The sequence below is a fragment of the Pygocentrus nattereri genome, chromosome 28 (assembly GCF_015220715.1).
Source record: "Pygocentrus nattereri isolate fPygNat1 chromosome 28, fPygNat1.pri, whole genome shotgun sequence".
In the NCBI taxonomy this organism is placed as follows: Eukaryota; Metazoa; Chordata; class Actinopteri; order Characiformes; family Serrasalmidae; genus Pygocentrus; species Pygocentrus nattereri.
Window position 1 is genome coordinate 22,182,301 of NC_051238.1, and position 16,353 is coordinate 22,198,653.

Sequence of the window (16,353 nt, forward strand, 5' to 3'; positions counted from 1 at the left end):
GTGAAAATTAAGTCAGCTTCTCCTTCTTCTGCTTCTCATTCGAATTCTCCCACTCCAAATTAAACAGCACAGCAGCACAATCTGGCGCCTCAGGCACCATTTCAGGGACAATTAGAATGAGAAGCTGGAGAATAAGAAGCGACTTCAACAATCTGGCAGAACATGGCAAAAAAAACAGAACAACAAAACTGTTTTTTCTTCTTTATCTGCTGAAAACGAACTTGGAGGATATATTAACTTCAAGGAGGGAGTGATATCATAGATCAAATAACTGTGATTTAAAGCTACCTTCAGTGACTCATACTAGGATTTGCACAACTTTGTGTGCATTCGCTATTTATCTGATAATCTACAAACACACGGAATGCATCATACTGACTTGCTCCTGTAGCTTGAAATGTGAGTAAATCAGTTATTTCATTATTAGAGAGCAGAAAGTTTTATAGAGAACTGGGTAAAGGTTTATGTTAGGGTTATTTTGTGGCATAGGTCAATGTCTGTGTTAGGAAAGCACTGGACATAGGTCTCAGCCAATCTACCCACACAGCGACATTTACACACACACACACACACACACACACACACACACACACACACACACGCAAACACAAAAGTGCTCATGTGCATTACGTATATACTGACAAGTAACTTTTGCCATACTTAGCCAGTAAGAGCAGGGAGTATCTCCACCCTCTGCGATTAATCATTAAAAACTTCACAATCATATAAAAAGCTTCAGAAACCGGCAATCTTCTCCTCTCGCTCAGTCTTCCACAATGGCCTTCTCTGGAAAATATCAGCTGGAAAGCCAAGAGGGCTTTGAGGCCTTCATGAAAGCTATTGGTAGGTATGCTGAGGAAATGTCTCAAAGCCTTAACAATACAGGGAACGAAAAATGTTTCTATTGATATTTCTTCAATTTACCAATTGAAATGAACTGATTTGTAACTAGAACACTTTTGGTATGAGACAAAAAATGCAGGTTTACTCTTCGGTCTTCATTAATCTTGAGGCTTGCTATCCAGTAACTATGATGTATTATTCAGTACCTAGTATAAAACATCTTTAACTCAAGGCTTCATTAACAGTGGCTGAAATTCTGATTTCTCACAGGTCTTCCTGATGACCTTATTGAAAAAGGCAAGGATATCAAGAGCACCTCGGAGATCGAGCAGAATGGGGACAACTTCAAAGTGACCGTGACCACCGGAGCCAAAGTCCTGGTCAACTCCTTCACTGTGGGTCAGGAGGCTGAGCTGGAGACGCTGACTGGAGAGAAAGTCAAGGCAAGGCTCGCATCTCTTTATTGGATCTCTACCGTCTCTACCGTTTACACTGCCTAATGCTTTCAGCAATCAGATCAGAACAGAAAATCCTGTGTGCAAAGAAAAGGCCATTATGGTCATCCACGTCTTTAACCCATAAAATTGTCAATGGGGTCTAACATCTATATCTCCTACTTTACTGAGTAGTTTCATAGTAATTAATTAAGGGCTTAAAAACGAATTATTTCATTAAATTTTTGATAAAAGCATTAGTTTGCAGAACACCACTGTGTACTGAGACTGTGCTTGACAGTAAATATGTCTTGTTATATTTTAGTCTGTAGTGACAAAAGAGGGCAACAAGCTGAAGGTCACTCTGAAAGGCATTGAGTCAGTCACGGAGCTCGTTAATGCCAACACACTGGTCAACGTGAGTACAAACTGAAGTTCTGACCTTTAATGACTATTAATAAAGCAGTGTCCAGTGCTGGTCCTGTGAGCCTCGGTCTGGCCCATTTTGGTGATTTTCCAGCTCAGTCACTCCTGATTTAAATCAGAAATCACTGTTAAAAATTAGGTGCTGAAAAGGTTCTTTAGAGCTGTTCCATAGAGAAACCACTTTTGGTGCTCTAGATGCTTTCAGTGGATGGTTCCTTGAAGAATGATTTTTGTAAATGAGATGTAGAAATGTGAAGAACATTTTAAACCCTGTTAAAAGTTGAAAGAACCTTGAAACAAGTGAAAGGTTCTGTACCAGCTGTCACCAATCCTGGTGCTGAAGATCTACACTTCTAAAGTAAGGGTGCCACAAAGGATTCTGTTGCCAAAGAATTTGAAAAAGACATTTGTGACTGCAAAGGAACTTTCAAAGCTTTGAAGAACCTTCAAATAATGTAAAGGTTTCTTTAAACTTTAAAAGGTTCTCCACATTCACAAATTTCACATTTACAAAAGTGGTTCCTCAAAACATCCAGTGAGAGTTTTTTTTTAGGGAACTAAAAGTGGTACACTTAAAAAAAAGATGGTTATTCAAGGGGTCTTTAGTAAAGGTAGCAGTTCTATTCAAAACCACAGGTTCTATATAAAGGTTCTTCAGCATAAAGAGCCATGTGATGCTTAAATGATTCTTGCATGGTGAAACGGTTCTTCAGATTGATGGAAAATGTGTTTAAATGTGTTAATGATTTAAACATGTAAATGGTTCTAAATAGAACCATTCCGTTTACTAAAGAACCCTTGAAGAACCGTGTTTTGTAAGAATGCTTGGCATCACATAACAAACACTTTTGGCAACTTTATTTTTAAGAGTGTGCCTTTTTGCTGAGTCTAGATCCAACAACATCTGCAGGTTTAGTAGGTGTGTTTAAGAAGATAGATCACCAAACTGTGCTGGACTCACCAGGACTGGAACTGGACACCCATTAAGTGAACTGGAATTAAGCATTATGTCTTTTATTTTATGGACTGAGGTTGGTGGGTTTTTTTAGCGCACCTAATGCTTTACCAAAGATGCATGTGACCAAAAGATGGTGCTGTTGTTGCCTTTACAGACCCTGACTCTGGGAAACCTCACCTACAAGAGGGTCAGCAAGCGCGTGTGATGTGACAGACTACTCTGCTTGGGTTGGAAAAAAAGTGTTAAAAATGCAAATTAAATAAGACATTTTTAGTCCACTGTGTCATCATTTCATTTCATTTCTGGGTTTTACTGAGTGTTGCCTTTTTTATTACTGGTGCCTGGAACTGAATTAGTTCTACAAACTTGCCAAGACAAAAAAAAGTCGCACTTCATATCATCAGTATTGCAAATCATGATCAGTTTATTAATAATTTATTTAAAAAAACTTTACACAATTCAAAATGTGGCTTAATCAAAAGGAAGAGTAACTTGTGGCCTAACAAATAAAAACAATGCTATCGATTTCAGGATATTATTGTGAAAAAAAAAAAATTCAAAAACAGGTAATCCCAGGTAGTTTAAAATAGATGGAAGCTTGCCTGAGTCTCTACATTCACATTGATGAAATTCATGTTAGGAGACGATGTAAAGCACAGGTGAAGATGTGTGGTCACTTTTTGCGGAACAGGCTCTTGATGCCTTCCTCCATTGGCTCTGCCATCATCTTCATCGGCTGGTTCTTCAGCGCTGCCTCCCGCATGGAGTGATAGACATACTCATTCTGCTTGAACATGCGCAGCTCCATCTCCGTCTGAATACGCATAGCCTGCAAGATGAAAATAGTTTTTTTCTACTGTTGATAGTTTGGGGAAATCTGGTCTGGTTCTTTAGATTGGCACTGGAGCTACGAGACTAATGTACACTCACCAGCCACTTTATTAGGTACAGTTCAATTGCATTTTAACACAAATAGCTAATCAGCCAATCACATGGCCACAACTCAGTGCATTCAGGCATGTAGAGGTGGTCAAGACAACTTGCTGAAGTGCAGACCGAGCATCAGAATGGGGAAGAAAGGGGATGTGCCACGAAGAATTAAGGCAGTTCTGAAGGCAAAAGGGGGGTCCGACCTTTTACTAGCAGTAAAACCTTTTACTAGGTGTACCTAAATGACTGTAAATGTCATTCCTAAATCATGTCATGAACCAAAAACAGTTTGCATAATTAGAAACAGTATGTGCAGCTGTCCTGAAGCCTGAATTTCATCTGTTGTGTATAACGGTATGTCATACAGAGCCAGCCAACACAAATAGAAAAGTGTCTATTTAGGGTAACTTAACCCTTTTTCTCACCAGCCCTAAAATGCTATTTTGACCTGTTTTGGAGGATCCTTAATGAAACTATACATTTTTTGTCTTCAATAGCATTGATGCTATATGTTTAGATGAAAAGTGTATGATTTACAAAACCCAAAGCAAGCTGAATTTTTGTCTTTATAGGTGAGCAAGCACATCAATATTTACACAAGGCTTTTATTGCATTGAAATGTTTTTTAAAGTGGGAGTTGCCCACAATTTTTTGATACAATGGAAGCTGTAGTTAAGGTGTCTGTTTAATCTTAGCATGACTGTCTTTGTGGAGACTTTCGCCCCCATTGCTCACTAGCAGCTCAACGCAGAGTCCACACAGAGAGCCAACAGTGTCCTAATTAATCTGATAACAGCATTATGGGCCAAATTTTATATTCATTTAAAAACATTACATTTTGGAGTTTGCACCAGGAGGCCTGTGCACCAGCTATACACAGTTGTGAAAAGTGTAGAATTACATAGGCATCTGATTTGTACAGTGCTAATTGGTGAGATTTAAGTTTTCATTACTTGTTATCCTTGTAGTGCCAATGCAAAAAAAATTTCAGAGACAAAACAGGTTGGAGATATAATTTTAAAATAGTACACATGAAATGTCATAATAGGCAGTATTGGGATGTTAGAGTAGATCTGCCTTTTGTAGAATCTTTTGATAGACTGTAATGTAACAGGATAGGAGTTTACCTCTAGGTCCTTGGTGATAGGGTGGGTTGGCCCATGGGTGACCAGAAGAATGGCATAAGCTTTGCAGATCATGCCATGTCCAACTTCTATGTGTCCAGCCTGCCAGTGGGTCACTCCTGCCCTCATTGTAGCCATCCCCAGCTGAGCATTGTTCGGATGGTACAGTTTCCTATTTCCAGGGTGCAAAGGAAGCTTATGAAATGCTGTCTGAAAGTGTGAGAAAGTTCATGTTGTTCTATCAGCCATCAGTGGCTCACAAAGGTTAGGAGGGCCTGTACTTACATATATCCCTCTACCATCTTGCGTGCATAGAAAGCTGCTTCCTCAAAAAACTGAAGGTATGAGAGAACTTCGCTAAGCGTGCTCCACATCTTCAGCTGGTAGATGTGTGTATCAGCAAGAACGTTCTCCTGCTTCTCCACACATTCACGACAGATCTTTACCACCTATACCACATAAACAAGAAGAAGAACAGAGGATCATCACTACTACAATGAATAGACAATAATGTGAGGGTATCTTCATACAATAAATGTGCTTGTTTCCTCATCCAGCGTCAGCTATGCCAAGTAAATGTTGAGATGAGAAAAATGAATTAGCTGAAAATAGATGTACCTAATAAAGTGGCCGGTGTAGGTTCCTAAATGGTCCTTGGTTTGGAAGAACAGTTCTTTAATTGGCATATAACCTTTACATTATGCAGAGTTTCTTTAAACTTTAAAAAGGTGATTCATCCTTGCACATCTCATTTACAAGGATCCATCCACTGAAAGACTCTCAAGCAAAACGAGGGCAGTCACTTCAAAAACCCATTTTGGCCCTTCTGTTTTAAAGAATGTAACCATTAGATGAAAGGTTATGTGCAATAGAGTGGCAATATGTCTGGTCATTTCTGAAATACCTCATTGTAGTTTGCATCTGTACGAGCCTTCTCCATCTTCTTCAGCATCTCTATGCTATATTCGGTCACTTCCTTCACTTTTTCATCTGGCACCTTCGATGAAAAAAGAATAGCGAGACATTTAGTGTAGCAGTAGACTTCCCAGCGGAGCATGCTGTATGGATTTTGTGGTTTTGTGACAAATAAACCATTAGATTTACTCATTAGTGTTCATTGAATATTGAAAAAAACACCTTGAATGAATATCAGGTTCAGTCTTTGATTTCCAAACAATTTGGTTTGGTCTTTATTAGACAATGTAATTCAATGCATCAGGAAATCCATGGTTTGATTGGGTTTGATTCGTTTGCTATGACTGAGAATTATTTATAAAACTACAAACAAGTGGCATCAAGATTTATTTATTTTTACATTTTAAAACAGGTTCAGAATTGCATTTTTTTACTATAAAATGAGTGCATTTTACATTGTTTAAAACATTAAAACAGCAAAATAGATGCACCTTCAGATCAATGCATTATAACAGATTTAAGTTATTCTACTCAGAAAAAAGCTGAAGGGAGTCTCCTGCTTTTACAGCAGCCTCCTAAGACAAGTAACATGACCTGCATTGTGTAGACTGCCAGACCTCATGCAACCTGGAATCCTGCTCCTCATCTAATGAATCAGCTGCTCCAACAAAATAACACTACAGAGTCTAAATATAGCCCCCTACACAAAGGCTCCTGGACCTGAGCCCTGCAGGGCTGCAGATAGCTAAGTGAGTGCTGATACTTGGCTATTTTTTGCCCCTCTTTCAGCCCAAGAGGTCAATATGCATTTGCACAGCAGGGTCTCTGGAACATTAATCCATGGAAAGCCCTGAGCTATGCTCTAATGAGTGCAATTTGGCTCACCGAACAGCTTGACTCTTTTTGAATAACACAAGCATCCACGCAGTCACGTTTCACCGTGGAGCTACATGCACATGAGGAAATTGCAGGGTATTTACATAAAGAAAAAGTGGCTTTTGGTGCCAGTGTGCAGAACATTATGTCCTCCCACTCTAGCTTTTCTGATGCTGAAGTGATTCACAGTCATGAATGAATACAGATAATAAAAATATTATTTCAATTACTATACACATTATGTTGTAGCAGCACTTGCTCCATTATGAGATGTCATACATCCTTGCGTTTGTAAAGACTTTAAATGGCAAGGGTCTGTATGTGGCCCACATGCCCACTATGTGCTGACACTGTGAGTTCAGTACTCAGTGTTGCCACATGCCATCCGTGGACAGGTGTCCAAGGCAACATTATTGGCTCTGCTCCCTCTGGGTGGGCAGAATGATCCTTCCTTTCACCCCATTTTGCTCAGTGCAGTGCTAGCCAAAACAACTGTCTGTTAAATAGCATTCTCCTCCAAGTGCACTGAGCTGTTCAGTGACGTTATGTTAGCAGCAGTTTGAAAAGATGAAGTGGTGCTTTACGTGTCTCAGACAGAGCAAAAGCTAGTCTTCACGCTGCAAGCTTGGTTTCATTAGGAAAGAGCCAGCTTGCAGGTGGAAATCGTCCACATCTAAATTAGGGAGGGGAAATTGGATAAAAATAAATAAATAGAAAAAAAAATGATTGCCTTGTTTTCACTCTTTTGAAAATGCAATTACATAACTGCATATAATTTGCTTATTATATTTATATTCCATTTACATTGTGTAAGTCTTTTTTTTTCCATTTGTTTCAATGTCAAAAAACTGACAAAAACATGACAGAAATGTAAAGGATGTCATTTTTTACACAAAATAATACTGTACACACAGAAAGAGTTTTTCAAAGTCAAACATTTTTGGAATCTGCACTTTTGACAGAATTTCTGTTTCAATGAAGAATGTGTGACAAAAAATGGCACTAATTGCAAGAAGAGGCCTTTAAGGCACATACGCTGTAGGAAACCTATGGGGGTTTGTAACTGAATCTGCAGTTAAAACGGAAATTCCACATAGTTTTTAAATCTTTGTGTATTACTAAATGGTTAAATTGTAAAATCATTAAAAGTGTTTTGATGTAAATATTCTATTCTAGAGAAACTAGAGTATAAGAATTATTCAGGGTGGGGTGACAGGAACCAGTTATCTGAAGAGTTTAACGCCTCTTAAGTCTCTCAAAGAGAATGTGTAATAGTGATTATTAATATGCTGCCTGATGTCTAAGACACTGTTTTATGATAGTTTAATGATAAAGCATCAGCCTTAACCATATTTTTAAAAAGCCATGGTAGTCCTTATCCTTTTTTTACATTTAAAAATAGTTTTTTATTTGCTTACTTATTTATTTAATTTATTTTTGTTATTACTTCTTTTTTTTTTGGATTGGGGAGGCAGGCAGAAAACGGGGGTATTTTTTTCAGATTCACCGCTATTTCTTTATTACCAACATTATATACAAAAAAAATAAAGAAATAAACAACCAACAAACATGTAGGTTCACTGGTGTTTTGGATAGTAAATAAATGATTATACTTGAACTGTAGACATCTTATCACCTCGTTCCTGTCACCACCACCCTGATATCCATGTTGGTAAGTTTCTCTAAAACGGAGCATTTCTGATCAAACCACGTTGAATGACTATGAACATCTCAATCATTTTATTTTTGTGAAAATATTTGTGTGAAAAAAAATCCTTTTTGAGATGTTCAGCAAGAATTCACCAGAATTTCCCCCCACTCAAAAACATTTGACATCTTTTGACATCTTTTCAAGTGCTTCGGCCCACCTTGACATCATCCACCAAAGCACCATCCAACTTGAGGTCATCGTTGATTTTGTTAGTGCAGTGTTCGCAGGTGCAGTCGAAGAAGTACTGCTGCTTGAGCATGCGCTTGCGGTCCTCTGACGTGTTCAGGTAGTCCACGTATGCCACCGTCAATTCCTCTCCCTCGCTGATCTTCCCCAAGGCTCGGAGCTCGATCCTGTGACAAAAGCAACAAAGCGGGTGATGTCCAGTCAAGGTCCAGGCAGAAGTGAAGACCAGCTTATTCAGTTCCAGTTCTGCCCTCTTTTGGGATTTCAGATGAAACTGCTGAACTGATCACCAATCAGTATCAGTTATCAACATCTGTTCACCATAAAACAATTCACTGCAACCTTCCCAGATCAAGTAAGTAGAAAACGATTTTCTGAAGAGTCATACAGAGTCCAAACCATTGAGTTCTGCATGTCAATCAAACAACATTTGTATATTGACCTAGGTGGTGATCATATACAAGGCCTTAACTTGATCTGACATTAGTTGTAAGTAAAAATAGATCTTGTGAAGGAGGATCCATTGCATCCACTGTACAAGAAGTAGAAAAATATAAAGGACTCTACACAAGTACCAAAACCACATGACGAACACATAGAGACAAGAAGACACACGTATGTGGACACAGCTTTGTCAAATAGCCAAGATCTACACATTTGGAATTAAGTGGTTAAGAGTGTGAGAGAAACAGAGGATGGGACGATGGACCAACCACCCAGTAGCATTAGCCATCCTGGTTAAAAAACATAGCCCACTATCTAAATCTATTGAATATTACACAGGCAAAATTTTGTTGTTAATTAGTGTTAAACTATAACTGTAAGGTGTAGTCTGATACTCTTCCCGCCACCCAACCAGTGGGATGTAAAGGTCAAATTCGGGGTATAAAGCTATACTGTATGTGGCTATATATACTGCTGTTGGTGATTTGAAGATGGCTGCATTTGGGTAGCTGATTGTCAAACTGTGTGATTAAAGAGGTGACAGTAAGGAAGACGAAGAGCTTAGCTAGTTGAGGCTAAACAGACCCACCTCATCTGAGTATGATACAACGTATTGACTGCCGAATGACTGAAAGACAAAGCAAGAAGCAGATTGCAGGACCCAACCATAAAAGGCCTGTTCAGAATACCCTCACTCAGAAAGCCCTCACCCTCTCTTAAACATTAACCACTTAAAATCCCAGGTTTATTACATACTTAGGTGTGTTATTCAGTAACTATGTGGACTACGATGCAAACTGACTATTCTTCTTAGGTAATAGAAAAGTGTAGTAAAACCCGTCGACCATTTAACTTCAACCTCTGTCACTGCAACTGTTTTTTCCAGGTACAGCCTATGTTAACCTGTGAACATGAAGTAATTGAATCAGCCTGACTATAATCATTCATTCAGATTTGAATAGAGTTTGTTCAAAGGTACAACACTGATATCATTGACATTTGTTAATGTGAATTACATGCTTGCAACTGCCCATATCATTTGTTTACAAAATGAATTACAAAAACTTTGAAGAAAAGCAAGTATATATATTCGCTTCTATTTGGGGTGCTTTTCCACTGCACAAAACACTGGAACTTTTGGCCCCTAAAAACTGTAACTTGCCATTGGCTCAGTGCTGAAACCTCCAGGTTAATAGCATTGGTTCCTGCTTAAGATTGGTACCAACAGTAGAAACATTTTTGAGGATGACCCCCACTGTTTTTGGTAACGCTTTGGTAACTAGGACAATTCGCACTAAAAGCAATGACAATTAAGCAAATGATTTACTCTTCCAGGAGCAGATGAAGTAACCACTTTTTGGTGACCAAATACAGCACTAGATTTAACTAGATAGGTGTGTTGATGTGTTGATTGTTATTTTGGGAATTTTTATTTTGCCAAGAGTTCACTAATGTGAGTTAAGAAGCGAACAATCCTCTGAAGAGTGCTTTGCTCATAATTTCATACTATACATATATAAAAATAAACTTTTGCTGATTCTACACATGATTCTACACATCTGTGTATATGGGCACAGAAAAGTGCACTATATTATTTCATGTCAGTTCAAATAGTGTTAAGCTATGCAGCTAGTCAGTAAGACAGCTAATTGGAGAAATTACACTCACCGGCCACTTTATTAGGTACCTGTTCAATCGCTTGTTAACACAAAATAGCTAATCAGCCAATCACATGGCCGCAGCTCAAGACCGAGCATCAGAACGGGGAAGAAAGGGGATTTAAGTGACTTTGAACGTGGCGTGGTTGTTGGTGCCAGACGGGCTGGTCTGAGTATTTCAGAAACTGCTGATCTACTGGGATTTTCACGCACAGCCATCTCTAGGGTTTACAGAGAACGGTCCAAAAAGAGGAAATGTCCAGTGAGCGGTCAGTTGTGTGGACAAAAATGCTGTGTTGATGTGAGAGGTCAGAGGAGAATGGGCAGTCTAGTTCCTGATGATAGAAAGGCAGCAGGAACTCAAATAACCAACCAAAATCTCTGAGGAACGTTTCCAACACCTTGTTGAAAGTAGGCCACGAAGAACTAAAGCAGTTCTGAAGGCAACAGGGGGTCCAACAGGGGGTCCAACGTTTTACTAGCTACCTAATAAAGTGGCCGGTGAGTGTAGATGCTTTAAACTTATATAGAGAGATGCATAAAAGGATTAAAAAGTTAAATTTCTTGTGGATTTATCATGGTAGTTGGAGATATCTCTCAAGCACATGGAAATGACCTGTAAGTTCCATTTGCTCCTGTTTGGGTCAGCTCTTTTAGTAGGCCAAAAATGTGATGACAAAGAAACAATGAGCAAGCATGATACAGCTATAGTAGCCTATTTGATCTTTGACCACATGTTGCACATGACTAAAGTGGGCCACAGGATTTCAATTGACGCATAAATTGCATGGTAAAGCTGCATCACATGAGCCATTTCTCTTATCTCAAAACTAGGTTTCTTTTGGTTTTCCCCTCCACATCAGTCTAGCTCAAAATCACCTCCCCCAGTCTTTCACTTCAAGTTCTTACTTCCTTCCAACATTTGGTGCCTCATCCCTTACCCACTTCTAGCCACTGTTTACCTGCATTCTATCTCACACTTTCTGTCCACCCCAGGCTGTGATGCACTTTTACAGTGTATGAGGACTTCTAATGAGACTTACTTGCCGTTATTGAGGATTACAGTGCAGTTAGGCCAGCAGTCATGGTTGACCAGACAGAGGTTGGGGAACAGACCAACTCCAACTGCCTGGAGGCCTTTCTGATCACTCACCATGAAGCCATTGCAGTTGATCTGTTGTAATGGAAAGGTGAAAGTGTGAAGTAAGCCAGTGCATTTTTGATTTGAAATATAACCACTTTTGAATTATAAATTACAAACGTAGCAAGTTCATGTACCACTCCAAAGATGTGTGATATTCTTTCTACGGTGTGCTGCTTGCTGGTTCTGGGCCAGAAATCAAGGAAGTTGTGGATGTCCACTTTGAGGTCCTTCAGGTCATCCTCGGGCAGGTCAGAGATGTGGTCCTCCAATTCTTCCAGTGTGGTGAGCTGCAGGTCTGAGATTACACCCCCTTCCTTATCGAGACGCCACATAATACGAGCAGCGAGGCTAAATCGAGACATCAGAGCAACACATTAGACAATGCTATTATTTCTCTCTGCGCCATGCAAAATCTGTATGGGGTCAAGAATCTAGAGCTGCAAACAAATGAAAACAAAATTGGCTTTTCATAATGTTAACTTGTAAAATGACCAGTTTAATCATTACATACTGATTAAGCCATGAAATCCCAGGTTATTATTCAGCAATTCTCTTGTGAAACTATTGTTCTAGTTGTTGTGGCAAAAACAAACTTCTTCTTTTTTCACTACTTGATAAGGCCAACTGCCCTTTACATTGTTTGAATATCTCATACAAATCGATGGAAATTACCTGGAATGAAATAAAATTGCATTAACTTTAGTTTACAATGTTGTTTTTTTCCTTCTTCTGTAATGTTACTATTTTAGTTTTATGCTATTTTTTTTAGCTATTTTAGGGGCAGTCGTGGATTGGTGGTTAGGGAACTGGCCCTGTGACCTGAAGGTTGCCAGTTCAGTCCCCAGCGCCTACAGTCCATGACTGAGGTGTCCTTGAGCAAGACACCTAACCCCCAATTGCTCCCTGGGCGCTGTGGATAAGGCTGCCCACCACTCTGGGCAAGTGTGCTCACTGCCCCCTAGTGTGCATGTGTGTTCACTAGTGTGTTTGTGGTGTTTCACTTCATGGATGGGTTAAATATAGAGGTGGAATTTCCCTGTTTGTGGGATTAAAAAAGTATCACTTAACTTATTTGAGTTTTGTTATGACAGTGACATTGTATAACTTTTTGTATACCACTGAGAAACTGCAGTGTGGGCCTATAAACAAATGCTTAGGGTTTGAGGGTTTAATTCACAGTTGTATGTATGTTATTTGTGTAGTGCAGTGAAATAACTCAGTTCCCCCATTCTAAATTGGTCACCCTCCCACTCTTCAAACCCCCATCTCTATTGAGCCTTTCCTATTTCTTCTTTCCCATTCATCCCTTCCCTTCCTTCTTCCCCTTTCCCATCACACCCTCCAGCAAGTCCTCATGCGCTCACCGGATGTTTTCATTGGGCACTTGGCCGTAGCTCTTAATTGCAGCACACTCCTGTTTGTGTTCTTCCCAGGCCGCACGCTGACATGTGCGGTCGCAGTACTGCGCAAAGCGGCACTGACCACACCGCTGCAGCTTCGGCTGCCGACGGAAACAGCAGTGACAGACATTTGCTGCAAGACTGTGGGATAAGAGAGAAAGAAAAAGAGAAATAGATGAAAGACGTCATTACAACATACTGTGTGTTAAGTCTTAGGAAAGTATGGAAAAAAAGCTTTATAGCTATTGCCAGTAAAAAGGCTATGTAACACAGCCTATATAGATCATTCTACCAAGCGGTTTCAAAGTTAAAGCTGAACATATATTCTGGATTTTTAACTGACCTGGATTTTAGACTAGACATGCTTTGAATGACGCTGTAGCTTAATTATGTTTTTTATAAAAATAAATTATTGAACATTCCATTTTATCATTACTGAACTTGAGTAGTTGTACACAAATAAAATCATAATATTTTGTAACAAAACACAACAAAGTTTACTTAGTTGAACAGAGAATGTGGTATTTTGGTAGGTCACAGATACAGAAGAAGCAGTGCTTCAGAGCAGAGAGAAGAGGTCATTCACTTCAGATAAGAGGAGCATTGCCATATAAGGTGATGGAGGCCTTCTAATAGAGGAATACTCAATGTTCACAAGGTATGGCTACTTCTACTGCGTGTACTGGTCTGTGTTTCCAAGACAAACTGCATATTAACTCAAACAGTAGCCAGTGTGGGTGTCTAAACACCTTGATTTTCTTCAAAAATTCCAGTCATTTTAATTGTAGTTTTTTTTGCATTTCTTTTATCAGCCATGCTACAGTGAGCAATAATATTCAAATATATTTTAACACTGTTTAAAATTCAGTAAAATGTCAAATGAAATCTCACAGTCCATGCTCTCAACGGGAGACTTGCTTGTTACGTAAGAACGATAATGTCACCATGAGATCCAATGACTGGTCATTTGTTTCTGTCTATAAAGCCCTACGATAATACAGTAGAGTCTAATGACAATGGTGCACTGAAACAAGTAATGCACTGAATTTTCTTGATTCAAATTTCCACAAGAATAAAATGTAGTACAACAGCACACAATGGAATGTCTTTCATTGCACTGATGTAGTATATATATATAATAGAAAATATGCACACACATTGAAGTAAAAATGGCCAGGGCAAATCTAGCGGGCCCAACATTTTGCTGCACACTTCTGTAACCTAAGACTATCTCATGCAGGTTTGCACTGAAGTCCCTGTAGTTACTGTGTAACAAGCCTTGGTCTTAGTCTGTAATAAGCCTTGGGTTTTAATGGGTTAAATGTCTTTTGGCTCAGACAACTTTAAATTCATGGTGAAAATTTTAATATTTAAATTCTTTAAATATTATTAAAGTTCACAAATCTCATTTACAAAAAGGGTTCCTGTAAGAATCACTCATTGAAAGGTCCTTTAAGGAACCAAGCGTGTTTTTTTCCCATGGCATCACTCCAACAAACCCTTTTTGACACCTGTATTTCTAAGTGTTTCTTTTGGTTGGTGTGCCATACCTGGGTGGAATTGTTGGGAGACACTAGAATGCCCCTCCCCCTTTCCCCCTGTCTAGAATGTTCTCCTCCTTTCTCCATGTCCTGGATTACCCACACCCCCAAACCCCCAATTAACGCTAACTCTTTTTCTAAGAACTCATCAACCAAATGAACACTGTCTTTCAGAATGCAATTGTGAAGACATCCGCCAGCATTACAACGTTGATGTTTGTTCGATCAAGATGCTGCAGCCTTTACTCAAGTGTCCATTTCACTCCATATAACTCACCTGTCAAACACAACGGCAGCAAAGTAAGGTTCTGCAAAGAGTACATCCCCAGCCCATACTTCTTTAGTTGCCTTCAGGCCACGACCCTTTCCTGGTGAGGCAAACACTTCCACGTTCTCCATGCCTGCAGTTAGGCAATCTGTAAGGGTCTTCTTACTGCACTGTCTGTTACACTGTCAGAGTCCTCGTCTGAGTGTCCTTTAGATCATCAGCTTAAACAGCTGGACATTCCACTACCACCTTCTGAAATAGCCTCCACTCTCAAACTGTACCATCTTGAGGTTAGAGGCAGGGGGGAGATGTTATCGTGGTCACTGTGAGATTTTGGGTTTTATTATCAGCAAAGGCCTTAACTTTATACAAGAAGATCATTGACAAAGTCTTCTGTTTTGTATGTGTCTGCACGAGTATCTATTATGTCAAATATCCACCCGTGATTGAGAAAAAATGAAACGTTCCAGGAGGTGTGAGTGGTCATTCAGGAGACCGGGCGGTATTTTAGTCCCTCAGTTGTGCCTGTCAGTCAGGGACGGGGAGTGGGGACGAAAGACAGCTGCTCCCACCTGAATAGACACTTGGCTTCATGTGCTTGTTTTTTCTAGTGCTTTCTCAGACCTCTTTCCTGCTGCGTCTCGCTACTTCTGACAAGATTTGACTAGCAAAGCTCCTATGTTTCTTTTTTTAAGCTACAACATCTCTACTTCAGTACCCACAGGGGGGGCTGTTCATATCATGGAGGGCACAGTCTCAAATATGAAGGTTCCTAAGTTGTTCTTGACTTGGATGTTTTATGATTGTAGGACAAACCTTCAGTTGCCACTCAATTGTGTGAGTGTGAAAGGATGTGTAGCTGTCAATAAGCCATTATTGAGCAACAGAAAGAGACAAAAAAGAAGAAAGTTTGCAAAACAAACCAAGAAGCTGCCGGAGTTCCCCAAACAATGAACTGTCCAGAGTCCAGACCTCAAAATCACTCAATGTGTTTGGGATTATTTGGATTACGACAAGCAGAAAATTCAACCAACTTCTAAGACTGAACTTTGAAGGTGTGGAAAAATAACCTTGCAGATTTCTTTACAAAAAAATTGAATACCGTCTCTAGAAAAGAATGCAAACTATAAAAAGACAAAGGATGGACATACTAAATACTGAAAGATTTTATATAGTTATATATTATTATAGTTATTGATGTTTAGTTATGTCCTTTTCTCTTAAACTTATGTTTTCTGCCCCCCCCCCCCCCCCCCCCAACACTGAAAAATCAATAACTTAATAATGGTTTTGACTGGAAATGAAATAAATGATGGGTGGTCTCCAACTTGTGCTCTACATCTCATTTACAAAAATGATTCCTAAAAGAAGTGTCAGTTTAAAGGTTCTGCATGTTCTGCTCTTTGCTTGGAGACACTAAAGGATTTCACCACCTGACCACCACGTGTGAACACTCGGACATCCTGCTCCCGCAGCCGTCTGCAGCACTTCAGTT

General features: G+C 39.5%; 2 protein-coding genes across 3 annotated transcripts; one reads left to right on the plus strand and one right to left on the minus strand.

The window, feature by feature from the left end:
* Positions 1-694: 694 nt before the first annotated feature.
* LOC108430333 (fatty acid-binding protein, liver-type-like) lies at positions 695-2,937 on the plus strand. Its single transcript, XM_017702762.2, has 4 exons — positions 695-843; positions 1,114-1,286; positions 1,603-1,695; positions 2,816-2,937. Exons 1-4 carry the CDS (start codon positions 777-779, stop codon positions 2,864-2,866), a joined length of 384 nt encoding a protein of 127 aa, XP_017558251.1. The 5' UTR covers positions 695-776; the 3' UTR covers positions 2,867-2,937.
* Positions 2,938-3,061: 124 nt separating this feature from the next.
* Positions 3,062-15,097, minus strand: smyd1b (SET and MYND domain containing 1b). Of its 2 annotated transcripts, XM_017702758.2 has the most exons (10): positions 14,868-15,097; positions 13,014-13,190; positions 11,784-11,997; positions 11,549-11,679; positions 9,437-9,475; positions 8,375-8,570; positions 5,620-5,712; positions 5,001-5,164; positions 4,719-4,887; positions 3,062-3,490 (listed from the first exon to the last, which is right to left on the minus strand). In XM_017702758.2, the coding sequence occupies exons 1-10, from the start codon at positions 14,987-14,989 to the stop codon at positions 3,335-3,337; spliced, it is 1,461 nt and encodes a 486-aa protein (XP_017558247.1). In that variant the 5' UTR covers positions 14,990-15,097; the 3' UTR covers positions 3,062-3,334. The 2 variants fall into 2 exon arrangements, with proteins under 2 accessions (XP_017558247.1, XP_017558248.1); XM_017702759.2 differs by lacking the exon at positions 9,437-9,475.
* Between the last annotated feature and the right edge of the window lie 1,256 nt (positions 15,098-16,353).